The sequence below is a fragment of the Panthera tigris genome, chromosome E3, assembly GCF_018350195.1.
Source record: "Panthera tigris isolate Pti1 chromosome E3, P.tigris_Pti1_mat1.1, whole genome shotgun sequence".
Classification (NCBI taxonomy): Eukaryota; Metazoa; Chordata; class Mammalia; order Carnivora; family Felidae; genus Panthera; species Panthera tigris.
In genome coordinates, this window is record NC_056675.1 from 10,005,719 (window position 1) to 10,033,022 (window position 27,304).

Genomic DNA, 27,304 nt, shown 5'->3' on the forward strand with positions numbered 1-27,304 from the left:
TTCGACTCTTATCTCAGGGTTGTAAGTTCAAGCCCCACTTGGGTATAGAAATTACTTAAAATTAAAATCTTCAAAAAAAAAAAAAAAAAAGAGTCAAAATAGAATAAGACTTGTCAACTTTTTGAGGTGGGAAAAAAAATCCAACACGCTGAAGAGCCAAAAGAACTGGGTTATACTCCTTCCCACGCTCATTTACTAAATTAGGAACCTTGACAGAATTCTTCAACTTCTCAGGCCCTAGCTGTTTCTTCTATAAACAGTTGAACAGGAAGACAAATGCGCAGTTATCTTCCATATCCAGCAGCCCATCTTGCCTCTTTCTAAATACAAGATTTTACACATACAGGTATACAAGTACCTGAAACTAATATGCCATATTTCATGGATTCTAAGACACTATCAATGAAAAAACACAGCGTTTTATATGCCACTAAGAAAACAATTCTTGCCAATTCATTTAAGCAATGTCCTGACTCTGGACATATTAAAAACATTCAAACCTTAGAATCAATAAAACTTAGCACTAAGTTATTTTAAGGGTATTTACTGTTTTAGATTATTAGCTTCACAGATACCTTGTAAAAGTGCTGATGAGAACTGACTTGGTTTCTGAGTTTATTACAAATTGCTTTATTTTTAACTGGGAAGAGCTATTTCCTGGAGAAAGTCCGTAACTGCTGCAAACCGATTCTTATTTTTCAAATTGAGTTTGAAACTCAAATGCAAATTATTCTTAGACCCTAATAATTCTTATTAAAAGAAAACAGTATGCTATCTCCTAGGGGAAAAAAATACAATTTAACTTAAGGTCATAATTACAAAGACTACAAAAGCCTAGAATTTACCGTAGAAACACATTCATTCACATTTTTCTGTAGCACATTTTCTCCGAGAAAACTGGCCCTATGGTATTTTCTGAAATAGCATTTTTGACATTTAAGAGGTTTAATATAAAGTGCCAACTAACCTTATCTTCATTTTGTAATTTCACATCATATTTGTGAGGCAGAAATTTTGGCGGAGCCCATTTCCTTTCTCCTTTTTTTAACGAAGTAGGGAGTTTTCGTGGAGATCTACGTGCTCTGTCATCTAGTCAAATCAATAGAAAATTAGTGAAAAAAATACGTCTTTAACTTTATCCATTCATTTATTAATAATCTTATTGAACACCTACTCTGCACCAGGCACTGAGTGATGAGACACAAAGATGAATCATAAAGTCCTTACCTCAAGCAGATCAAGTCTGTGAGAGTCTACAAAACTTACAATATAGGGGCGCCTGGGTGGCTCAGTCGGTTAAATGTCCGACTTTGACTCAGGTCATGATCTTGCGGTCCGTGAGTTCAAGCCCCGCGTCAGGTTCTGTGCTGACAGCTCAGAGCCTGGAGCCTGTTTCACATTCTGTGTCTCCCTCTCTCTGACCCTCCCCCATTCATGCTCTGTCTCTCTCTGTCTCGAAAATAAATAAACATTAAAAAAAAAATTTTTTTTTAAATAAAACTTACAATATAATGTGGCAAAATACTGTAACAGAGATTGGGACAAAAAAAGTACTATGAGAACAGAGAGGAGCAACTCTAACTTGGTCTGGAAGACAGGCAAAGGAGAGGCCTAGAACGACTAGAACTTGTTCAGAGACTATAAGCCGTAAAATGAGTGAATATGATCTAGGCTATAGTAAAAACATCAGACTAAAGATACGCAGGAGCCAAATTATAAATAACACTGTACACCTTTTTAAAAAATTTTTTAAATGTTTATTTTTGAAAGAGGGAAAGTGTGAGCGGGGGAAGGACAGAGAGAGGGAGACAGGATCTGAAGCAGGTTCTGCACTGACAGCAAAGAGCCCAATGTGGGGCCCAAACTCATAAACTGTGAGATCATTACCTGAACTGAAGTTGAACACTTAACCCACTGAGTCACCCAGGTACCCCCATTAATTTTTTTTTTTTTTTTTAAGTAGGCTCCATGTCCAATGTCCAGCGTAGGGCTTGAACTCGAGACCCTAAGATCAAGAGTCACATGCTCTACCAACTGAGCCAGCAGCCAGGAGCCCTAACACTGTATACCCTTTAGAGACTAGAATTTGTCTCATGGGCACTAGGGAAACAAAGGATTTCTTGTCTACCTAACTAGATATAAATTTTGAAAGATTACTAGTCTGAAAAAAACTGAGAAAGAAAATAACACTTTTGGAAGTTAGAAAATGAGTAAAATGGCAAGGTGAGACTGAAGAATGGGGAAATCACAAGATGCAATACTAAACACCTGAATTAATGTAACTGGAATGGAGACTAAAAGAGTCCAGAGGTATTTAGAATACAAGACTTGGTAACCACCTAGATGGGGAAATGCTAACGGCTTCCAAGTTTTCTGCCTTGGGGACCAAGGAGACGACAGTGTCATTAACTGAGTAAAAGAATGCTGAAAGACTAGCAGGATTCTTGTTGACATGCCTTGGGAAGACAACATAAGCAAGACGATTAATTCAGCTTTACAGGTGTTAAATTTGAACTGCTTGGGACATGCATGTGAAGACTAGATCTAAAGTTTAGGAGTTAAACTGATGTGGTCCTGGAAATCGTCAGCCTTTATACAGATTAAGAATTTAAACTGTGGACGGAATGAAATGTAACAGTACACTTCTGCAGAAAAATAAAAAGGCAGCAAGGGTGCCTGGGTGGCTCAGTAGGTCAAGTGACCAACTCTTATTTTCGGCTCAGGTCACTATCTCATGGTTCATGAGTTTGAGCCCCATATTGGGCTCCTCACTGATAGCACAGAACCTGCTTGGGATTCTCTCTCCCATTCTCTCTCTCGGTCCATTTCCCAATCACATGCGTACACTCTCTCTCTCAAAATAAATAAATAAACTTAAAAAAAAAAAAAAAAAAGACAGCAGGCAGCTCTTCCTGCCCACAGGCTTTATCCCCGTACTTTAATAAAATCACCTTTTTGCACCAAAAAAAAAGGGGGGGGGGAGCAGAAAATTCCTATGAAAAATAATTTAATGAGAAAAGGAGGTTAAAAAAAAAAAAACAGGAAAGTAGGGGTTCTTGGCTGGTTCAGTTGGAAAAGTATGTGACTCTTGATCTCAGGGTCATGAGTTCAAGTCCCATATTGGGTGCAGAAATTACTAAAAATAAAAATAAAACAGAAAAGTAGTTGGGAAACCTAAGAGACTATAGTACTAAATAAGCTGAAAGATATGAGAGTGACCAACAGTGTTAAATGGAACAGAAAAGTAAAAAAAACAAAGAAGAAATCAGTGAATTTTGCAATTAGGGGGTCACCTATAACCTTATTAGGAACAGTTTTAGGAATAAAGAGGCAGAAGTCACACTTATACATAACAGCGTAAGGAATAAACTCATGGTCAGAAAGCAGAGACAACATTCTCAAGAATCTTACCTTGAATGAATTAAGATAGAAACAGAACAACAGGATCAAGGAAGGATAGTTTTTGTTTTTAGAAAATGGGACTTTATTTATAAGTTAAGAATGATTAGAAAAAGGGTTTAAAACATTCTATAGTAGAGTAATAAGTTTACCTATTCCTTGAAAAACTAGGAGGGAATGGAATTCAAAGAACAAGTATCTTGGCCAATTGGAAAGAAAGACCACTCCCTTCTAAGATGGAGGAAGAATACAGAAATTGCTACCAGAGAGGTTAGGAACACAAAGCTGATAAGTTCCTGCCCTAATACATTATTTCCACCCCCCACAAAGTAAAAGGCAAGGTCACATGATGAGAACATATTTTTCATACTGGAATTTGCCTATCATATTTCTATGAAAATTCTAATCAATTTTTCCCTGAAGACATTCAGAGTACACCGTAACATTCTTTAGCTCACCTACGACGCGTAACAATATACTAGAAATGACATTATATCCCAATAATTAAAACCTGAACTAAGGCACAGGCTCTAAAAAATAGCCAAAGCCTAAAACCAGCAGTTCCTGGTACATGATGCTTAAGGTATAAAACTAACAACTATAACACATCATTGGTAAGCCAATGATTTGATTCTATAATAAAAGAAGTGTTAGAAGACCTAACAGCCAACACTTAACCAAAACACTTATCCTCCTCAAATCTTAGGATCTGTGAAAAACACACATATTATAAACCTCCAGTATCAAAAAGGAGAAAAACTGAAAAACACAGACATTAGCATTCATAGTACACAGTGGAAAACAAAACTAAAGTATCAACAACTGCGGGGGAGGGGGACAGCTACACAACAATCTCAGAAGCTGCCTTGGGAGTAGGTAAGGACATCCCTCTAAAACCATCTGCACATATCCAAAACATCTGGAGACACAAAACAGAAGGCAGACGGTGGAACATTCTAATGCAACATTCTAACTCGAACTTTATGACAGTTAAATAATGAAGTAAAATTACTGGATCCTCTAACAGTCACAGAGAGGGGATCAGTATACACAAACCCTCTTGAGTAATCCTATTTTTGGAAAAAGAAGGGATCCAAATAAATTCCTTATTTACACAAATTTAAAAAAAAAAAAAAAAAGAAGAAGAAGGACTCAGAGACTAAAAGTCTCCCCGGTGAACAACATCTCTGTTTCTCAACTTTCAACACATCATGGTTAAGGTCTCCAGGCCCCCAAAATTTACTTTTAGAGTTTCACAATTCTGGCAATTCCTATCTGAGAGGGACCTGAATTTATGCAGATAAAATGAAATCTCTTAAAAGCACCGCAATGGCTTACAAAATGAAAAAAGAAAAAAAAAAAGAGCGGGACCCTTGGGTGGCTCAGTCAGTTAAGTGTCTGACTTCAGCTCAGATCATGATCTCACGGTTCAAGAGTTTGAGCCCGTCAGGCTCTGCACTGACAGCTCAGAGCCTGGAACCTGCTTCTGATTCTGTACCTCCCTCTCTCTCTGCCCCTCCCCTGCTTGTGCGCATGGGCTCTCTCTCCCTCTCAAAAATAAACCAATATGCAAGAAAGAGAGAAAGAGAGAGAGAGAGAGGGAGGGAAAGAGAGAGAGAGCGAAAGAAAGAAAGAAAGAAAGAAAGAAAGAAAGAAAGAAAAGAAAAGAAAAGAAAAGAAAAGAAGGATGGATTCGAATTAGCTCCTCCTATTCCAATCGCCCCCTTCCACGCATCCTTACGGATGTCCAACTTGGAGAAAAGGAAAGCAAACTCTTTCCCATCCTGAGTAGGCAGGTATGTGCACACAGATTTCTAAGCAGCCAGAGGTAAGACTTCTCCCTGGTCTTAACTGTGTGGGGAGATTTAAATCTTGATTCCCTTAGTGGATATTTTAATTGTTTTCTGAATCATAAATGAACAAAAACGTATCTATTTATCTATAAAACTTAATTACAAATTTAATTGTTAGAACTCAAAAGATTTATGGAGGATAAAATAAACAGAGTAGCATAACTCACTAAGGAAAGCTAGCATCATACATACTAATACTCTCTCTCCTTCCTTCATCCTCTTTTACAATTGGCTCCTTCTTCTGATGATCCTGAGCAATTTGGCTAGAATTCTCTTTGTCACTTGAGGGAGAATCACAGGCACCGTCTGATTTCTTCTCAGTGGCCTCTTCATCCACTTTCTCCAAAGGATGAATCTTCACAATCCTCACCTTGAGCATTTTTTCCTTCCCAACCTATAAAGGAGACAAGAGAGAATCAAAGATAATAAAGAACCAAGAACCTAAAGATGTTTAGAATATATTATCCAATATATATCCCACTTCACCTGACAAAAAAAATCCACTGAAAAAGTAGCCAAGTTGTCATTTTTTTTCCCAACTTTGTGTCTCAGACTTCTAAACGGCAATAGGATACCTTAAAAAATAAAATGATCACAATCTAGTTCATAATTCATGTACCGATGTACTAAGGCTAAAAGGCCATCACTACACTAACCTGACATATGTGTAAACACAGTTCAAGAACTTCCATTTTGTTAAAAAATCAACTATGTAGGGGTGCCTGGCTCGCTCAGTCAGAATAGCATGCAACTCTTGATCCTGAGGTTGTAAGTTCCAACTCCACGTTGGGTGTAGAGACTACTTAAAAATAATATCTTTGATAAATATATAACTATACATACGAATATCCAATTATTTTAGAATCATCTGTTGAAAAGACTATCTTTTCTTCACTTAATCATCTAACTCTATCAAAAATGAGCAGCGTGTGTATGCATGGATGGACGTATAGGAGTCTATTTCTGGATGCTATTGTGTCCCAATGAATCTATTAGTCTATCTTTACAACAATTTCATACCACCTTAATACTTGAAAATAAGGCTCAAAATCAGACAGTATTATACCTCTAACTTGGTTGTTCTTTGTCAAAGTTCTTTGCATTTTCACATGAATTTTACAATCAGCTTGACAGTTCCTATAAAAAAGCTTCTGGGATTTTTTAAAATAATTTTTTAATTTGAGTATAGTTGAAAAGCTGCTAGGATTTTATAGCATTTGTGGTGTATCTACACATCACTTTGCGAAGAACTGCCATTTTAACAATACTGAGTTTTCTGACCCATGAAGACAATATCTCTCTCCATCATTTAAGATCTTGTTTAATTTCTCTCAGAAACATTTTATAATTTTTAGTGTCTAGGTCCTGTATGCCTCTTGTCAGATTTACTCCTAGAGCATAGCATATTTTTGATGTTATCATAAATGGTACTGATCTTTCTAAATTTCAATTTCCAATTGCATGTTGCTAACATTGGTTTTCGTATTATTTACCCTATATCCTGCTACCCTGCTAAACTCACTTGTTAGTTCTAAGAGGTTTTATGGGAGATTCCAGATTTTCTACATGGACAATCATGCTGTCTACACATAAAGATAACTATACTTCTTCCTTTACAATTTAGATGCCCTTTATTTCCTTTTCTTGACATACAACTAGCTAGAACCTCAAATACAATGTTAAATGGAGTGGGAGAGCAAGCATTCAGTCTTTTACCATCAGGTATAATGCTAGCTGGTGACTAATCTGTAAATATCCTTTATCAGGTTGAAGAAATTTTTTTTTTTTTTTTTTTTTTTTTAGGTTGAAGAAATTTCTATTTGTAGTTTGCTATAAGTTTTTATTAGGAACTAATGTCAGACTTTGTTGAATGCTTTCTCTGTGTAAACTGGAGATGACCATATAGTTTTTCTTGGTTGTTCTTAATTGAATTATAAATTTAAAAGAGCCCAAATGTCCATCAACAGATGAATGGATAAAGATATGGTACATAAATATATACAATGGAGTACTACTCAGCAATCAAAAAGAACGAAATCTTGCCATTTATGACAATGTGGATGGAACCAGAGGGTATTATGCTAAGCAAAATTAGAGAAAGACAAGTATCGTATGACTTCACTCATATGAGGAATTTAAGATACGAAACAGATGAACATAAGGGGAAGGGAAGCAAAAATAACATAAAAAACAGGGAGGGGGACAAAACACAAAAGACTCTTAAATATAAAGAACAGAAGGTTACTAGAAGGATTGTGGGAGGAAGGTGGACTAAATGGGTAAGGGGCATTAAGGAATCTACTCCTGAAATCATTGTTGCACTACGTGCTAACAAATTTGGATGTAAATTTACAAATATATTTTAAAAAAGAATTATACATAAATTTATAACAACTTTGCATTTGGAGGATTAACCCCACTGGGTAATGATGAATTATCCTTCTCCTAAGGAAGTGTTGCATTTCATTTGCTAAAATTTTGATTAGAAAATTTTCCATCTATGGGTACCTGGGTGGCTCAGTCAGTTGAGCTTCTAACTCTTGATTTTGCCTCAGGTCATGATCCCAGGGTTGCGTGATCGAGCCCTGAGCTGGGTTCTGTGCTGAACGTGGAACCTGCTTGGGATTTTCTCTCTCCTTCTCTCTCTCTCTCCCCTCTGCCCCTCTCCCCTGATTGTGGTCTCTCTCTTGCTCTCTAAAAATAAAAACGATAAAAATAGGAGTGCCTGGGTGATTCAGCCAGTTAAGCATCCAACTTCAGCTCAGGTCATGATCTCACAGTTCATGGGTGGGAGCCCCACGTCAGCCTCTGTGCTGACAGCTCAGAACCTGGAGTCTGCTTCAGATTCTGTGTCTCCCTCTTCTCTCTCTGCCCCATCCCCACTTGCACTCTGTCTCTCTCAAAAATAAACATTAAAAAAAAATTTTTTTAATAAAAATAAAGAAATTTTGCATCTATGTTCACACAGGAGTTTTGTGAACACAGAAATTTTTTTTGCCTTAGTCCATAGTTTTTTTTTATAATGTGTTTATATGGTCTTAGTATTGGGGTAATACTGACCTCATACAATAATGTGCAAAGAATTCTCTCCTCCCTCCGCTCTTCTATTTTCTGGAAACGTCCGGATAGAATTGGTGCTATTTCTTCCTTAAATGTTTGGTAGAACTCACCAATGAAGACATTTGGGCCTGGAGTTTTGCCAGATAATTTTAACTACAAACTCATTTTCTTTAATAGATATAGGACTGTTAAGGTTTTTATTTCTTGCTGAATGCATTTTGGTAGTATCTTTCAAGGAATTTGTCCATTTAAGTTGTCAAATTTATTGGCATAAAGATGCTCCTAACATTCTCTTATAATCCTGTCAATATATGTAGACTGTAGTGACATCATCTAATTCCTCATATTGGTTAATTTGTATCCTCTCTTTTTTTCCTGAGAGTTTGGCTAGAGGTTTATCAATTTCACTGATCTTTTCAAATTACCAGCTTTTGGTTGCACGACTTTCCTGTTTTCTATTTTACTGATTTTCACTTTGATCTAAACTTATTAAATCTTTTCTTCTTGTTTTCTTTGAATTTGAAAGCTCTTCTTTTTCTTAATTTCTTAAGGTAGAAGTCAATAATTTGAGAACTTTCTATTTTGTTTGTTTAAAGTTGCTTGGTTGTTTAGTGCTATACATTTCTCCTAAGCCCTACCATAAGCAACATCTCACAAATTCTAATATATTGTGTTTTCATTTTTTTTTTTTAATGTTTATTTATTTTGAGAGAGAGAGAGACGCACATCCAAGCAGGGAGCGGGAGGGAGAGTGGGAGAGGGGAAGAGAGAGAGAGAGAATTTCCCAAGCATGCTTGATCTCAGGAACCGTGAGATCATCACCTGAGTCAAATGCTTAACCAACTGAGTCACCCAGATGCCTTCATTCACATTCAGTTCAAAACATTTTCTAATTTCCCTTTTGATTTTCCCTTAACTCTGAGTAAGTTAAAGGTATGTTATTTAGTTTCCAATTATTTGTAATTTCCAATTATTTGCAGTTTCCAGACAACTATTATTGATTTCTAATGTAATTCCATTTTCATCACAGTATATTCTCTGTAGGACTTGAATCCTTTTCAATTTATTTTATGGCCCAGAGTATGATCCACCTTGGTAAACTATACATTTGAGAGGAATGTCTCTTCTGTAGTTATCAGGTAGAGTATTTTATAAATGGTAATTAAGTCACATTGGTTGATAATGCTAACTCAAGTTTTCCATATTCTTGCTGACTTTCTGTCTCCATTTTCTATCAGTTACTGAGAAGAGAGGTGTTGAAAACTCCAACCATAACTATGATATCTATTTCTTCTTACAGCTCTATCCATTTGTTTCATATATCTTGAAAAACTCATTAGTAAATGCATAAACATTAAGGGCTGCTGTGTCTTCTTAAAAAAACTGACCCCTCTCATTATGAAATATTTCTTAACTAAAATTCAAATTAAAAAAAAAAAAATGTAGGGGCACCTGGGTGGCTCAGTCTGTTAAGTGTTCAACTTCAGCTCAGGTCATGATCTTGCAGTTAGTTCTTGAGTTCAAGCCCCGCATCGGGCTCTGTGCTGACAGCTCAGAGCCTGGAGCCTGCTTCAGATTCTGTGTCTCCCTCTCTCTCTGCCCACCCTTGCTCACACACTCTCTCTCTCCCAAAAATAAACACTAAAAAAAAAATAAATAAATAAAAAAATTTTTTTAAAAATTTTACCTATGGTAATACTTTTTGCCCTGAAATCTACTTTGTCTTATATTTACATAGCCATTCCAGATTTCTTTCCTTTTTTGAGAGAGAGAAAGAACACACACAAGCAGGGAAGGAGGGGCAGAGGGAGAGGTAGAAAGAATCTCAAACAGGCTCCAAGCCCAACACAGAGCTCCACACCGGGCTCAAGCTCAATCTCACAATTGCGAGATCATGACCTGAGCCAAAATCAAGAGTTGGGTGCTCAACCTACTGAGCCCCCCAGGCACCTTGCCATTCCAGAATTCTTTTTTTTTTTTTAAGTTTATGTATTTACTCTGAGAGAGAGTTGGGGGAAGGGGAAGAGAGAGAGGGAGAGAGGGAAAATCCCAGGCAGGTTCCACACTCTCAGTGCAGAGCCCAATGCAGCGCTTGGGCTCACAAACCATGAGATCATGACCTGAGCTGAAGTCAGCTTAAGTGACTGAGCCACCCAGGCGACCCCAGATTTCTTTTAATGTTAAGATGATATCTCTTTCTCCATCTTTTTACCATTATCCTATTTGCATCGTATAGGCAGCATATAATTGCATCTTGCTTTTTTATCCAATCTGGCAATTTCTATCTTTTAACTTAAATGTTTAGATCATTTATATTAAATAATTACAAATACCACTAGGTACAGTTGCTTTCTATTCAGCATCACGAAAACTAAAAAAATTGTGCTCTTTAAAAGACTGTTAAGAGAATCAAAACACAAGCCTCAACGGGCGACTGGGTGGCTCAGTAGGTTGAGTGTCTGACTTTTGGGTCAGGTCATGATCTCATGGTCCATGAGTTTGAGGCCCATGTCACGCTCTGTGCTGACAGCTCAGAGCCTGGAGCCTGCTTCGAGTTCTGTGTCCTCCTCTCTCTCTGCCCCTCCCCTGCTTGCACTCTCTCTCTCTCTCAAAAAAATAAACATTAAAAAACAAAAAACATGAAACACAAGCCCTAGTGGGGAGCAAATAAAGAACTTGTATCCAGATCTAATAAAGAACTTGTATCCAGAATAAAAAAGTCTCAAAACTCAAAAACAAGAAAACAATCCAATTTAAAAATGGACAAAGATTTTTTTTTTATTTTTTTTTAATGTTTATTTATTTTTGAGACAGAGAGAGACGGAGCATGAATGGGAGAGGGTCAGAGAGAGAGGGAGACACAGAATCTGAAGCAGGCTCCAGGCTCTGAGCTGTCAGCACAGAGCCCGACGCGGGGCTCAAACTCACGGACCGTGAGATCATGACCTGAGCCGAAGTCAGACGCTTAACCGACTGAGCCACGCAGGCGCCCCAAAATGGACAAACATCTGAACAGACACTTCATCAAAAGAAATATATATAAAAGGATAGCAACAAAAATATGAGAAGATCTTCGACATTAGTTATTAAAATGATATTCAGGGACACCTAAGTGGCTCAGTCAGTTAAGCATCCAACTCTTGATTTTACCTCAGGTCAGGATCTCAGTTTTGTGAATTCAAGCCCTGTATTGGGTGCAAAGCCTGCTTGGAATTCTCTGCCTCCCTCTCTCTCTGCTCCTCCTCACTCCCACTCTCTCTCTCTCTCTCTCAAAAGTAAAATAAACATTTAAAAACACCAACAAAAAAAGGTATCTAAGAAAAAAATCCTTGGTCAAAAGGTATGTGCACATTCAATTGTCTTCAATAATGTTGAAGTATTTATCAAAATAGTTCCACATTCTTGTCAAAACTTGGCATTATTTTTACTTTTTCTTATTTACTAATCTGATATGTATAAAATGGTCCTGCTATACTTTTTACTTGATTTCTTGGATCACTATGTTTTCATACGTTTTATGGACATACAGATCTCCCCAATTTTAATTTCTCTCTCCCCCTTTGTCAAACTTTTCCTCTTTCACCTTCCAGATGTGTACAGCATATTTTCCTCGTGCCACTCCAAATCTGTCTCCATTCTGGTCTACCTTGCTCTGGGCTTATACAGGCTGATCTTTGTGGCCTACATCAAAGGGCTCCCTTGTCCTCTAGATTTTGGTGAGTTCAACCCATGGGAAACAAGAGCAGAAAATCAGATAGTGGAAGAAAAGTGATGTCGGGGTATTTACTCCCATCTCCCTGTGAAATGGGTCACACCTTACTACCGAAATACTCTTCTCTTCCACAACTACATTACTCTCTTCTTGTTCCAGTACCCACTCCCTCCTGTTTCTTACAATTTTCTTACAATGCTTATATAAGCATTTTCTCACTCTGAATACAGTCGTAAGTTCACAACCAAGAGGCACCAAAGCTAAGGACAAAACCAATACACTGAGAAGCCCAAAGCAGAAAGGCAGAAAGATACAAAGCATAGGTCCTTGACAATATTTCCCAACCTCTACGCCACATCTGGTGTCACCCACCTCTAAGACTTACATGAGATAACCAAATGTTTTCACTGCCTAAACCAATGCTATACTACTCAATGCTATCCACAGAGTATCATCATCATACCCTAGAGCTTGCATACTTTTAGGGCCTATCCTAGACCTTCTGAACCAAACTATCAGAGGATGGCACCCAAGAATGTATATTCAGAAGTCCTTTAAGTGATTCTATTTAGGCTAAAGCTTGAGAAGTACTGGGCACTGCTAGTTAACTACTTCATTACATACAGACGAAATCACTCTTAACTGAAACATCAATATCAACAAGTTTTGTTTTGTATTTAGTTTTCTTTTTTGAGTGATCTCTATACTCAATGTGGGGCCTGAACTCACAACCCCGGAGATCGAGAGTCACATGCTCCACCGACTGAGCCAGCCAAGCGCCTCTGAACATGCTATTTAAATATCTGAGTGAGTGAATGAGTGAGGAAGGGAGAGAGGGAAGGAAGAAAACAAAAGAGAGAAGGAAGGAAGGAAGGAAGGAAGGAAGGAAGGAAGGAAGGAAGGAAGGAAAGAAAGAAAGAAAGAAAGAAAGAAAGAAAGAAAGAAGAAAGAAAGAAAGAAAGAAAGAAAGAAAGGTAGATAGATATTTGAGCCTATTTACTACTTCAACATTTCTGTGCATATTCTGCAAGACACTATGGTAAAGCAACCAGCCTAGTGTCCACTATAGATATTTAACAAATGTTAGTTCCCTTACTCCTGAATCTTACTTTAAGCTTTCAAAGGATTATACAGGGATTGCTTTAGTTTTAGGTTGTTATCACTTTAGTAATAGTTATCCTTGTGCTATCTGGGCTACAAAATTAAAAAACAAATATAGCAGGGGTGCCTGGGTGGCTCAGTCAGTTAAGCATCCGACTTAGGCTCAGGTCATGATCTCACAGTTCATGAGTTAGAGCCCCTCATCAGGCTCTGTGCAGTCAGCAAAGAGCCTGGAGACTGCTTCAGATTGTCTCTCCCTCTCTCTCTGCCCCTCCCATGCTCCTGCTCGGTCTCTCTCTCTCAAATAAAAACAAAAAAATTTAAAAAAACAAAAACAACAACAACAACAAAAAACAAATTTAGCAGAGAAAGAAAAAAGTCAACTTGCTCACTATTGTAGTGAAATGACATTCTTTGCTTTTGGTACCACAGATTTGGATTAAACATCTGAAAGTCTTTGAAACAAAGTATGAAAAAATTACACAACCAAAAAAAGTCAAGATAGCAGTTATCAAAAAGGGCTAAAACAAGGAAAACAAGGATGCAGCAGTACACAGTGTAACAATTTTTGTAATATTAACATAATGTTAAATATTCCCAACAATGATTATGGTTCTAAAATTTGACCCTTATAATATCTGACACTAAGCAAAGCAAACTTCAAATATAACACAATTTTGCACACAGAAATGTACTCTATAATCTATACTAGAAGCTCTAATCCTGACATATGGTTATGGAGTCAAATTGTACCAAAAAAGGGGGGAGCAGGTACTTACCTCAAAATCACACTCTTCTCCCACAGCATATTTGGTCATGATCTCCAACCAAGCAGTATCTACTAACTTCTCTAGAGAGGCTGTGTTATGGTGAACCATTTCCAGAACAAGTTTCTCGTACCAGGCAGGGAACTCTTCCTTCAAACTAAACAAACACACTATTAGTTACCAAGAAAATGCAGAAAAACCTATCTAGAGAATTAATTCAAATTCATTCAAACATTTCTTTAGCAAAGCTAAGTGAGGCACTGGGGAACACAAAGATTAAAAACCATGTGGCACACAGGACAAATAAGGAACTGGTAAAGAACTCTGTCAGATGGACCCATCCAGGTTAATTTTCTCATCTGGAAAATAAGAGTAACAGGCACATCATCAGTAAGGCTGAACATTTTCCCATTTGTTTTTATAGTAGACTTCCTTTTTCAGGTATGAATTATTTATTCATACCCTTTGCCCATTTTTTGTTAGAAGACTAACTTGAGTCTATTTGTGTTACACCTTCATCAAGAAAATGCTTCCCTATGCATTCATTCAGTTAGTACCCACAATGCCTCAGGAGGGGTGTAGAATTTTGATTTTATGAGTAAGGAAAATAAATCAGGAAGGACTGGAACCATGACTTGAACTCCAAAGCTCTTGCAAAAGTGAAACAATTAAGTGCTACTTTCTACTTATTAAACTCACGAACATGCCCAGTATAAGCAAGGAAAGAGTGCAATGTGCATTCATGCACAGCTGACAGCCTAGGTTTCTACTCTTTTGGAAAGCAGTTTGACAATTATCAAAAGTGTCAACTTGGGGCGCCTGGGTGGCTCAGTCGGTTAAGCGTCCAACTTCAGCTTCATGATCTCACACTCCATGGGTTCGAGCCCCGCGTCAGGACCTGTGCTAACAGCTCAGAGCCCGGAGCCTGCTTCAGATTCTGTGTCTCCCTCTCCCTCTGCCCCTCCCCTGCTCATGCTCGGTCTCTCTCACTCTCAAAAATGAATAAATGTTAAAAAAAAATTTTTTTAAAGTGTCAACATGTACACAAAGATGGTCATTGCTGGATTCTTCATGATAGCAGAAAATGGGAAGCAATCTAAATGGAAACTCATTAAGATCTCCAGTTCTGGGAGCGCCTGGGTGACTCAGTCGGTTGGGCGTCTGACTTTGGCTCAGGTCATGATCTCACAGTCCGTGAGTTCGAGCCCCGCGTTGGGCTCTGTGCTGACAGCTCAGAGCCTGGAGCCTGTTTCAGATTCTGTGTCTCCCTCTCTCTCTGACCCTCCCCCATTCATGCTCTGTCTCTCTCTGTCTCAAAAATAAATAAACATTAAAAAAAAAAAAAATTTAAGATCTCCAGTTCTGGCCAGATCAATTAATATTTGTGTTGCAAGGCAAGGAAGGACCAGGCATGAGAACATTCATACACATCCAAGTATTAGGCTTACTATCATCATATTCCCACTCTGTTCATAACTAAAAATGTTCCTCCAACTGACTGCTAGATTTAAAATCTCTTACCATACTGCCTTAAAATTTACCTGAGTTATATCTGCTTTTCCCCAGTCCCAATCAATAAGCTTCTAGTCTCCCTGCCTTTGTTAAGGCTTTTACCTTTGTCCTCTCCCCACCATCCTCCCTCCCAGCTTAATCATCCTCCAAAGATGTCCTCAGACTTCCTTAACTCCATGAGGCCTTTCCTGGCCCCTATAAATGCTTATTAATAAGCCTCCCAGTCACCAAGCTTTTTAAAACTTCATTGTCCACAGCTACTTCTGGGGAGTGAGGATGGACGATGATGTTCAGATTCTTTTACTAACTCTGTAGTGTTTACATACTTAAACAAGTATGCATTACTTTTATAAACCAAAAAAAAAAAAAAAAAAGATTTCTTCTTGAATAAAAATTGTATAATCATACTTTTTCAGTAATCCCTCTCATCATTCTCTATATTCTGTTCACTATCAAATCACATAAAACATTCCCCCATCTGTGTTCTTTAGAACTTCACTCTGCTGTAATGGCTTCTAAGATCAAGTAAGTTTGAGATCCACAAGGTTAAACCAAGCTACAGTTTCTTTACTGGAGGTCTTCTGAAAATCTTAAATACCCTAAGTATTATGACTTTTCAAGAAGTTTGTAGCAGTTTTCCAAAGTTATGGCCCAAAACCCTCTTTTCAGGAAGGATTACAGACTCCAACTCATTATTTCTATTCCCAATAATGCCATCACTCTCTACCTGAATACTATCCTAGCAAGCCCACATCAACTTCCCACCTGCTTTTCCTTCTTGAACTCTTCCTACACAGTTCCCAGATTAATCTCAAAGCCTAAACATCAATCACCAAATCCATCCCATGTTTCTCTCCTGTTCAAAAATTACTGCTGTCCTCCTATTGTTCACAGAATTAAATATGAATAGCTCATCTTGTCTTCCATAATCTGGTACAAACTATATTTCAAGTGTTACCTTCCTCATAGAGCCACATGAAGTTTTCCCTAACAATTCCAGGTTAGTCTCTACCCTCTAAATTCCCACTGCCTCTTTGTGTGGAGGAAAGCAATTTATTTATATTTTGAAACTGAATTCTCTTATTACTCCTAACAGTTTTTTATGGATTCTCTTTGGATTTTTCCCAAAGAGTAACAATAACTGATTTCCTCTTCAGTACTCTTCATACTCTTTGTTGTAGGTTAATGGTTACTATCTTTTATTTACATATAATTTTCACACACACAACTTTTTGTCCAAAAAGATACCCAGAGAAGGCAACATTATCTCTATTTGCAAAAAGCAAACAGTAAGTGCTCATATAGTGCAGAGGATAGTGTCTCAGCACTGTAATCAATTCAAGAATAAGTCAAATATGAGACCTGCCCTCAAGAAGTCCACAAGCTAGGAAGGGGAAAAAGATACTTTCAAACAGAGACGGAGGCAAACCATAAGACACTCTTGAATACAGAGAATAAACTGCGGGTTAATGAGGGGCACAGGGGCAGGAAAAATGGTAATGGCACTGAGGAGAGCACTTGTGGGATGAACACCGGATGTACGTGATGAATCATGGGAATCTACTCACAAAGCCAAGAGCACACTGTACACACTGTATGTTGGCTAACTTGACAATAAATTGTATTTAAAAAATAATAATAAATAAATAAAAAGATTTTCTTCTTAAAGTCCACAAGCTACTGTAGGGGTCAGCAAAAGCCCAAGGGCCAAATTCAGCCGACCACTGGTTTTTGTAAATAAAATTTTCTTTTATTTACAGCCATTCACATTCATTTACATTTTACCTATAGCTGTTTTCACTGTACAACGTCACAGACAAATAACTGAGACAGAGACCCTAAAATATTTACTAAGTGACACTTTACAGATAAAGTTGCACAACTCCTGGTCTAGTACACTAAACAAGACACATATGTAATTAACACTAATCCAGGGTGTTAATCCAGGGTGCCTGAGTGACTCAGTCAGCAAAGCATCCAACTTTGGCTCAGGTCATAATCTCACGGTTCGTGGGTTCAAACCCCGCATCAGGGTCTGTGCGGACACCTCGGAGACTGGAGCCTGCTTTGGATTCTGTGTCTCCCTCTCTCTCTGCCCCTCCCCCTCTCGCACTCAGTCTCTCTCTCTCTCTCTCAAAAATAAATAAACATTAAAAAACAAATTTTTTTTTAGGGGGGCCTGGGTGGCTCAGTTAGTTAAGCAGCTGCATGACTCGGCTCAGGTCACAATCTCACTCACAGCTCTTGGGTTCGAGACTCGCATTGGGCTCTCTGCTGTCAGCACAGAGCCCACTTCAGATAGATCCTTGGTCTCCCTCTCTCTCTCAAAAATAAATAAACATTTAAAAACAATTTCTTTTAAAGTAATAACACTAACCCAAAATGGAACAATGTAAGACTCAACTAATTATTAGTCAGTGATGGAGCCACTACTAGAACTAGGTCTTAACTGCACCTAGTGTCATTACACCAGCAAAAAAGCAGAACAGTATTAGATTACTAAACTGTATGCTCTCTGCTTATCTGCTACCAACAGAAGTCAATGAAAAGTCCACAGAAAGTTTCTATTCCCAATTCCCAAAAGAGTTCTGTTTATTATCACCCCTAGTTTCCATGTATCTTTTGCAAGCTCCTACTGCCCAAATTCTGAGTGTTTTCTGAGAGAATACCCATATGAGTAGGCACTTTCAACATACACAAGTGTTTTTTAAGTTTATGTATTTATTTTGAGAGAGAGAGAGAGAGAAGAGAGAGCAGGGGCAGGGCAGAGAGAGAGGGAAATAGAATCCAGAGTAGGCTCTGTACTGTCAGTGCAGAGCCCAATGCAGGGCTTGAACTCCCGAACCATGAAATCATGACCTGAACCAAAATCAGGAGTTGGATGCTTAACCGACTGACCCACTCAGGCACCCCAAACTGTGAATTTTTTTTTTTTGATAGCCGCTGTAAAGACTGTCCTAAATTTCAAATGACCACAAAATAAAGAAAATTTTCTAATTTGCTGCCTCTGTATTACTTCCAAATTGTGTCAGCTTCCTTTGCTTAGAACATTTCCAGGATATTTACAAGGTAAAAGTATAGAGCAAGAACACTTAAAAGCCTGGTAAATACCCTAAATAAGTGTACATACAACGATATATTCCACGTACTTTGTTACCAGCAAAATGCCACTAGGCAAAGGGACTCAGATACCAATACATTATACTAATGTATTCTAATGTATGCCCATAAATTTAAATACAAATATTGCTTTACTGTTAACATTCCCTCTTTCCCAATAATTTGAAGATGGTGCTAGAAGGGCAATGCTTCTATTACTTACAGTTCAGCAACTTCCTGTTCCTCCTCCCAGGCTTCCTTGTGTGTTAGCTGACTGCTTCCGGTACTCTTACAGGTCCAAATGCGCTCACTGTACCTTTCCAGGCGGGCCTCATACTCTCTGTTAGCAGTCGCTCAGGAAAATAATAATCAAGCAACTGAGAAAACTCATCCACATCCACAGATTACTTACACAGAAAAAAGTCTATAATATGGCAACCTTTCTATATCGTACAGCTTAAGGTAAAATTGAAATCACAGTTTTCAAGTGGCAAATTCAAACAAAATTATTAAAGCCAAAGTATGATTCAAATGGTTTGTCATGTTTTTGTTTTACAAATAAAATATTACTATTTTAGTACAAACGTGATTTATTCAATTCACCTGTTTCAGATTCCCACAGCACTAAAAATTTGTAAGACAAAGTAAAGGTAAATTAAACACAGGTTGTAAGGAATAAGAATGCAAGGTACGTGGAATTGTTACCTAACTTAGATGGTCAGCAAGTTTAAGAATCTTCCATAGAAAGAGGAGAGGACTACCCCAGTCTCACAGGCAATTTGAATAGCCCTGTATACCAGCTAATGATCCACTTACTATAAGCTTCCAGCCTACTTTGGAAACACCTGTTGAGTTTAAAAAATAAATTCCATAAAGCCCTAAAAATAATTTTGATATCATATTTATCCAGCCTTTATGTCGCCTCCAATAATACTACACTCACAAGTCATTTACCAGACATTGTTCGGTCTTTGTAAGGCAGATGGAGGAAGAAAACATCCTACAAGTTAGTGCCATATAAATGGTAACTTTCCACATCGTCCCAACTGGAATTCACTATCAGCCAGACACATTCAAATTCAAATGACAAGTTAACTCATTTATTTTATGCACAGCAACAGATGCTACCCAAAAAAATAAACTGACACCACAACGAGAGAATTAGCTGCCAATCTCTGTACTTTCCAAGTGACACTTTTTATAGTAGTTGAAATAAAAGTATTTAAGCAGCTCCCTCTGTAATACTACCTCACAACTCAACAAGTAATTCATTTTAAATATACAGAGATTCTTTGAAATCAGTGCAAAGATAGATGACAGGGACAAATGCATAGATAACCCAAAATAGTAGTTTTAGCCAATAGTATGAGCACCTTCCCTTACTGTAGCATTCTCTGGATCTGCCAAAACCAACAGTTTAAGTCTATTTTCCTCACCAGAGAGGTGATACTAATATTTAAATGATTAAACAAAATAGAGTACCAGTAAAAACCAGGAGTCAAGCTTCCATATAAAGCTATATAAATTCAATCTCACTGAAAATCTATAAAAATTTATAGAGAAAAAAGGAAATAGCATGACTTCCAAAGTGACATTATCATAACTAATCAATAAGATAAATTATTATGTTTCTGTCTGTTTGCACGGGGAGGGGGGAGGTGAATCAGGACAGGAAGAATCAGGGGCGCCAGAGTGACTCAGTCAGTTAAGCGTCTTGATTTCGGCTCAGTTGATTTCGGTTCTCACGGTTGATGAGTTTGAACCCCACATCGAGCTCTGCGTGGACTGCAGAGGCTGCTTGGGAGTCTGCCTCCCTCTCTCTCAAAATAAATAAAAATTAAATTAAAAAAAAAAGAATCAGAAAGTGGATTTATTAAAGCATTTAAAGAGCTTGATAACATTCTAATACGTTATTTAGTTATACTGAAGAAATTCACTGTAATCAGAGAGAATGTGAGATAAAACAAATAGATCTTAAAGATTATTAAGTTTCTGTTATTAGCTGTTATTTTTAAAAGTAGGAGTCATGTGCCCGGTGATTCTCCTTTGATCTAGACCTATGCAGCCAACAACATACAACTCGGGTATCACCTAGATGCTCAAATCCAACTTTTCCTAAACTCTTCTTTTTACCCCCTTCCCTTCCCTCCCCTCCTAAACTTGCTCCTTAGCAATTATTCCCAATCTCTCTTAATGGCCCTTGTGTCCAAGTCAGAAATGAGGGAAGCATACTCAGCTCTTCAGTCCCTAATTGCAACCACTTAGGTTTTTCTCAGTTCAGTCCTTCCTCTTCCACAACAGAGCCATTATTTAAATTTAGCCTCTGATCCTCCCTTCCCACCTAGCCATAACAGTTTTAAACATTTTAATTGACCTCACCGGTAATCCTCCTCAGGTCCTTTGTGCTTCTCACCCAAACATCCTTTTACTCAATCTTATTTGTTTTTAAACCCAGTACTACAGTTTACTTTAAAATCTCATTTGCCCTCAGGCCCCTGAAATGCAAATACGTTCGCACTGGGAAGTAATCCTCTGGCTCCCACATTACTGAAAATCACTCAAGATTTTGTTGAGCTTTACTTAGTGGTTTTTATTCTTTCTTTCTTTTTTTTTTTTTTTTTTAAAGTTTATTTTTGAGAGAGAGACACAGAGCACGAGCAGGAGAGGGGCAGAGATAGAAGGAGACACAAAAACCGAAGCAGGCTCCAGGCTCCGAGCTGTCAGCACAGAGCCCAATGCGGGGCTCAAACCCACCAACCAACCTTAAGATCACGACCTGAGACGAAGTCGGTCGCTTAACCGACTGAGCCACCCAGGTACTCCTATTCTTTTAAGAAGACAAAAAGGGGGAAACTTTTTTTCTCAAATGATACATATTTAAATATTAAATTTTTGCTGATTATAGTTTTTCAAACAATACAAGACCCTTCTACCTGGATACATGGCTTTCCCACCATCCTTTGAAAATCACTATCAACATAACATTCTCATTCGCGGTGGCAGTATCAATGCCCATAACTTCAATTACTATCTACATGCTAATAATTTCTAGCACCCAAACTAAACTTCCTATCTTCACCCCCCATTCCCAGTCAAAACAAAAAGAAAAAAAACACCAGATCCTCTTCCAGCATTCTCTATTATCAGAGAATGACCAACTAACCAAGTGATAACCAAAATACAATCCTTGATTCCTCCCCAATCAATTACCAAATCCTGTCAAATCTACCAAATTTATTTCTGTAGTCTATTGTACTTCTCAAGGGCTAGTACATTTGTTCAGATCACCATTACCTATTGCCTCGTTTATTTAGTAACTGCCTCACTAGTCTCAAGGCTACAGATTCTCAACACTGCAGCCACAGTGAGCTTTCAACCTAAAAGCCTGCTTCCATCCTGATTGAATTTTTCAAAGTTTATTTACTTTAAGAGAGAGAGAGAGAGAGAAAGAGGGAGGGGGCAGAGAGAGGGAAAGAATTTCAAGCAGTGCAGAGCCTGATGCAGGACCTGATCCTATGAATCATCACGACCTGACACAAATCGAGTCAAAAGACAAGAGTCAAAAGATGCTCAACCAACTGAACCACCCAAGCGCCTCCTGCTCCAATTTTTGAACAGCCTCCAATATATTTAAGGCAGAATCCAAACTCCTCAGCCTATCTCCCAAGGACTTATATGGTCCAGCCCCTTTGTGTATCTCACCACTAAGCAACTCTATCTCAATTCCCATTTCTTCACTCTAGCTATATAAAACTTCTTTCCATTAAAATTTAAGAATCTCCAAGTTCACAAACTCTTCTCTTCTTGATCTAACTACCCTAATCATACTTTAGATATGAACTTAAAAGTGACTTTCCCCTGAAACATTCCCTGAACCCTGAAACATAGGAGACTGTATTATTTACAAATATTCACCTCCCTTCCATAAAAGGATTCTACATCTCCACCCTCTGCCCTGTGGCTTGCAATGCCTCCTATGAAGAGTAATGCCCATTCCCTCTCCACTGATGTTAGCCTCGGTCACATGCCTTGTTTTGACCAACAGATGAAAAACATGACAGATGCCACTTCCAAGAAACTCAAAAAGCCACCACAGCATCCTCCAGATCTTTCTGCCACCAGAGGGGAGCCTGGGTGGCTCAGTCGGTTGAGTACCCAACTCTTGATTCTCAGCTCACGTCATGATCCCAGGGTTGTGGAACTGAGCCATGTGCATCAGGATCTGCACTGAACAAGGAGCCTGCTTGAGTTTCTCTCTCTCTGGGGGTGCCTGGGTGGCTCAGTCGGTTAAGCTGGAAAACATTTAATTACTTGTGGCTCACATTATATTTCTATTGGACAGCACTGTCTACCTAAGATTCACATCTAGGAATGCATGCCCTCTGACAATACATGAAAAATTTAACTAGTAATCAACGATTCATTCCGAAAATCAAAAACTTAAAGTCCTACAACCCAACATTGGATATTTTTAAGTTTATGTAACTCTGCTCTGGTTGTTACTTTGTCTTATGTTAAGAGAAAGAGAAAAAAATTAAAAAGAAGAGAAAAAAGCCCATTAGAAGGATACTGAGTCAGCTGCCTCTAAATCCTATTTCAGATTTTAGGTTACCAAAATAAGTCACTTACTCTCAAATAACTACTCAGAGCAAATGCCAATTGAGGTTTTTATGTTCCAGCCACTGTTGCACATATAATTGCAGACAAAATGTCAAAGCAATTCTCCAAAGGTTGTGTAAGTTATAAGTGACAAGATATTCTCAAATCCTATATATCTCATTATGCATCTACTTTTTCATGAGTTCAAGAGCTACCTCCTCACAATATGCTGCTTCATTGTTCTCTTTAGCCTTCTTTCAATAAAAGTACTTGATAGCCTGAAAGGAAGTGGCCCAGCAAAGTATGGAGGTTAAATAAGCATAACTATAACCCTAAGAGTTCTAAGTGAAATGACAAAGCACCAGCTCCAGATTTGCTTTTTATCCTATTTTCTGTCTCTGGAACAGTCTGTCATCAAGTTAAAAACAATTCTAATCTAGTTTAACTTCTCACTCTTAAGAAATTAAATTATAAAAACCAACCTAAGAAGTCATTATTCCAACTGTCCAATAAAATCCTGGCTTGCAACTACAATTTAACTCCAGCTCTTACAACTTGGCTGTAGTCACTCTTGCCTAGAGCCTGATTAACTATGTTCTAATAGCCCCTCCTCATTATGCCATCTAAAAGCTCTCATAGGGGCGTCTGGGTGACTCAGTCGGCTAAGCTTCTGACTTCAAGGGCTCAGGCCACGATCTCACAATTCGTGGGGCTCATAGGTTCTAGCCCCCCCCCCGACAGACTCTGTGCTGACAGCCCAGAGCCTGTCTCCCTCTCTCTGCCCCTCCCCCATCACGCTGCCTCTTTGTCTCTCAAAAATAAGTAAACATTAAGAAAAGAAAAAAATAAAATAAAAGCTCTCATATATTGATATTACAAGGTTATGAAGTAGATGTTCCCAAGCTTTACAAAGCAGGACAGTAAAGCAATACGACAAACATATTACCCTCAGCAGGCTGCTTGTAGCTTCAGTTTCTCCTTAAAACCCATCTGGACTTACTCACTGTATTATCCTATTGCCAGATAATAACATCAAGAACTGATTCTGATAATCTTTCTAAGGAAGATCTAGTGTATTGCCTTAGTATTAACCTAGGAAGTAACGTCCCATAGATTCAAACCTATAATACAAAAAACGTAATCATCAATATATAAAACCTAATCATTAAACGTGTGCATCATTCACAACTACCACTGGAAGTTTAATGAAGAGGTACAATAAAGCCTTCAAGAACATACCATCACTTAAAGCTTTAAGTCAATAAAATGTTATACTGATTTGCTATTGCATATACATGCAATCAAAAGGCAGGTATTAGGAGAAAATTAAAGATCAAATCCTATTAAAAACATAATTGTAAATATTAAGAACTGGAAACAGTATACTTTAAATGCAGCTGTTAACCAACCACATACCTGTTCTCTATGAAATCACTAAGAGCCTAATAAAGAAATAGACCAACCTGCCAACCACACAGCACAATTGTTTAAAACCATCCTCAAAGAGCTTCCACTTGTAGAAATTCCCATGCAAGCAATTTCCCCCTCAATATGCAATGCAATGTAAGGACTCCTTTGTTAAAGGGGTTGGTTCTACATACTGGTATAGGAAATACTTAAAATGAAGAATTTTTAAAGATACCTAACATATAAAAGGTGCAGGTTTCAATTTTCAATTGTTCTCATTAAGAGAAATTCCTCATATATATCATTACATTTCACCTATTTCTGTAAACGATATGAAAAAGCCTGTTACTGCCAATTCTAAAAAATTAGCTCTCTTTTAGCCATTTTTCACATGGCTCAACACCTATCACTGACTCGGAACTTGTCTCTATTGAGTGTGTCTTATGCTACACTCCAAGCAGACAGAAAAATAAACATCTGGTAATACTAGTGTGTGAGTATCCACCAACTGCTCAAAAAATGATATTTGAATAACATTTGAAAAGGATATGGCAGATTCCCACAATAATTTTTTTTAACCCCACTGATGGGGCTAAATATTTTTTTTACAAAGTAGGACACCTTTAGAATAATGATGGATTTAGCGGTTGGAGTACTTCTCCAAAGCTTCCCAAAAGTCCTTACAAGACAAGAAAAAGAACCAGATTATCATGGAACCCCTCCCTAAAATGCACCTTATCTCATACCACTGACAGAGGTTGACTAACATGAAAAACCAAGCATTCCACCTTCTTTCCTGGATTTGCTTACAAGGATAAGGTAGAAAGGCACTGCATTCTCCTCCTAACTCTCATCATTTCAGAGTGTTTGACCTTTAACAAGTCCACCAACCCTCTGGGTTCACTTGGCAAATGAGGCTAGAGAATCCAACCATCCCCAAGATCCATTTCAGCTACAAGATGCTCTAGCTTTATTTCTCCAACAGCTTTCCTACAGCACAGGCTCCCTTTCCAGGCCCCTTTGTATGTAAACACCCTACATCCACAAACTGCACTGGAACAAGAAACAGGCTATCCTGTAGAAGATCATATTATATCAAAGAGAGGATCAAAATGAAGTGAAATCAAATGATATCATCGCTCACATGGACACTTCCTCCCATACAGAAGCAAGCAAGCAAGCAAACAGAAACGAAGAAATCAAATCCTTCCAAAGGAAAAGAGCCGATAAAACTCAATATATTTAGCCTCCACTGCTGAAGAAAGCGTTGGAGAAAGCAAGCAAGCAAACAGAAACTAAGAAATCAAGTCCTTCCAAAAGGAAGGGCTGATGAAACTCAATGTATTTAGCCTTCACTCCTAAAGAAAGCGTTGATTCCGAAATCTACTTCTTTTTTACACTTGTGCTTCCAAAAGGACTCATCCGGCATCCATAAAAAAAAGTAAATAAGAAGACTTCAAGCTTACACAAGAAACCTTAAACGATGATTAGAAAAGAGGATGCGTCTTATTTAAAACATCAGCCTCCTGTTCCTAAAATACAACATAAAACCGTTAAGTAGGTCTTGGTATTTTTTATATGTTCATTTAAAGGCAGATACCGATCTCCTCCTAAAATCGTCAACATTTCAAACCTGTGCATGCCGGGGAAGGCAGGCATCATCTCCTCCAAGATAACTTTTTCTTCCCCTTCCCCGGTCTGGAATTCGTTCCGGGGTATGTGCCTCACGATCCTGTCAGCTCACGACCAGCCTAAAGTCCACTCGGGAGGAGAAAAACCCAAGTGCCCCCGCGGAGATGGGGGGAAAAAACGCACACAAAAAATCTTGCACAAGCCGGATCACGAGGCCGCATGGGTACAATTTCAAAAACTTCAAGAGGAAGGTTTAATTTAAAAAGGAAAAGCAGCCAAGGAACCCCATCTCCCGTTCGTACTTAGGGCCTAATGCCACCCGGGGGAAAGGGGGGCCGCTCCTCGAAAACGAGGCCCGGGGACAAAGTGCGGAGCCGGGAAAGGATGGAGGGCACGGGGCCCCGGGCCGGCCCGCGCCCCCGCCCGCCCGCCCACCCCGCGGAACGGCGGGCTCGAGCTCCCCGCCCGGGGGTGCAGGCCCGCCGGCGCCGGGCGCGCTGACAGCTGCCACAGGGGCGGGCTGCGCGGCCCGCCGGGCCCGGCGAGCCCCCGGCCCACCCCGCCCCACCCCGCGGGCGGCCTGGCGGCCAGGCTGGAAAGGATACTCCCGGGTGCGGAAAGCCTCCTGAGTGTGCGCGATGGTGAAGAGCGGCTCCTCGCCGGGAAGCGGCTTCACCAGCGGGAAGGGCTTGCGGCCCAGGAGCGGCGCCATCGCGGCGGCGGCGGCGGCGGCCCGGAAGGCGGCGGCTCCTCGGCGAGCCCGCGGCGCAACACTAGGCCCCGCGGCCCGGAGCGAGCGCCTGGCTCCCGGGGGTGGGGTGGGGGAGGGGAGGGGTGAGAGGGCGGCGCGAACTCGGCTCCCTCAGTGCTGGCGCGGCCGCGCGAGGGCCATGCAACGGGACGCAGGGACACGGAACTCCCACGCACACCGCTGCGCCGCCCGGCGGCCTCCGGCCCAACCTTCGCTACGGGTCCCCGCGTTCGGCAGTCACGACTCCTCCTCAGCTGCACCGGAGGAAATTATTGAAAAATGGCGGGAGATTCCCCTCCTCCCCCCCGCCCGGTCAGCGCACACACTAACTTGCTCCCCTGTGGCGCCGGTGGCGAATGCTCCAATAGGCGGAGAGCCGATCAGCGCTCACGGTCTACTGGCTCACGGGAGC

General features: G+C 39.3%; 1 protein-coding gene across 2 annotated transcripts in view; it reads right to left on the minus strand.

Annotated features, from left to right (window-relative positions):
* BAZ1B (bromodomain adjacent to zinc finger domain 1B) overlaps window positions 1-27,212 on the minus strand; it is a 74,079-nt gene extending 46,867 nt beyond the window's left edge. For both annotated transcript variants that reach the window (XR_006212267.1, XM_042970897.1), the window contains exons 1-5: window positions 26,747-27,212; window positions 18,727-18,843; window positions 13,905-14,049; window positions 5,445-5,646; window positions 968-1,089 (exon numbers count right to left, since the gene is read on the minus strand). Coding sequence is in view for 1 of the 2 variants with exons in the window: in XM_042970897.1 (XP_042826831.1) it covers window positions 968-1,089; window positions 5,445-5,646; window positions 13,905-14,049; window positions 18,727-18,843; window positions 26,747-26,853 (693 nt within the window). In the remaining variant the exon portion in view is untranslated. The remainder of the gene's footprint in view (window positions 1-967; window positions 1,090-5,444; window positions 5,647-13,904; window positions 14,050-18,726; window positions 18,844-26,746) is intronic.
* Window positions 27,213-27,304: the final 92 nt, after the last annotated feature.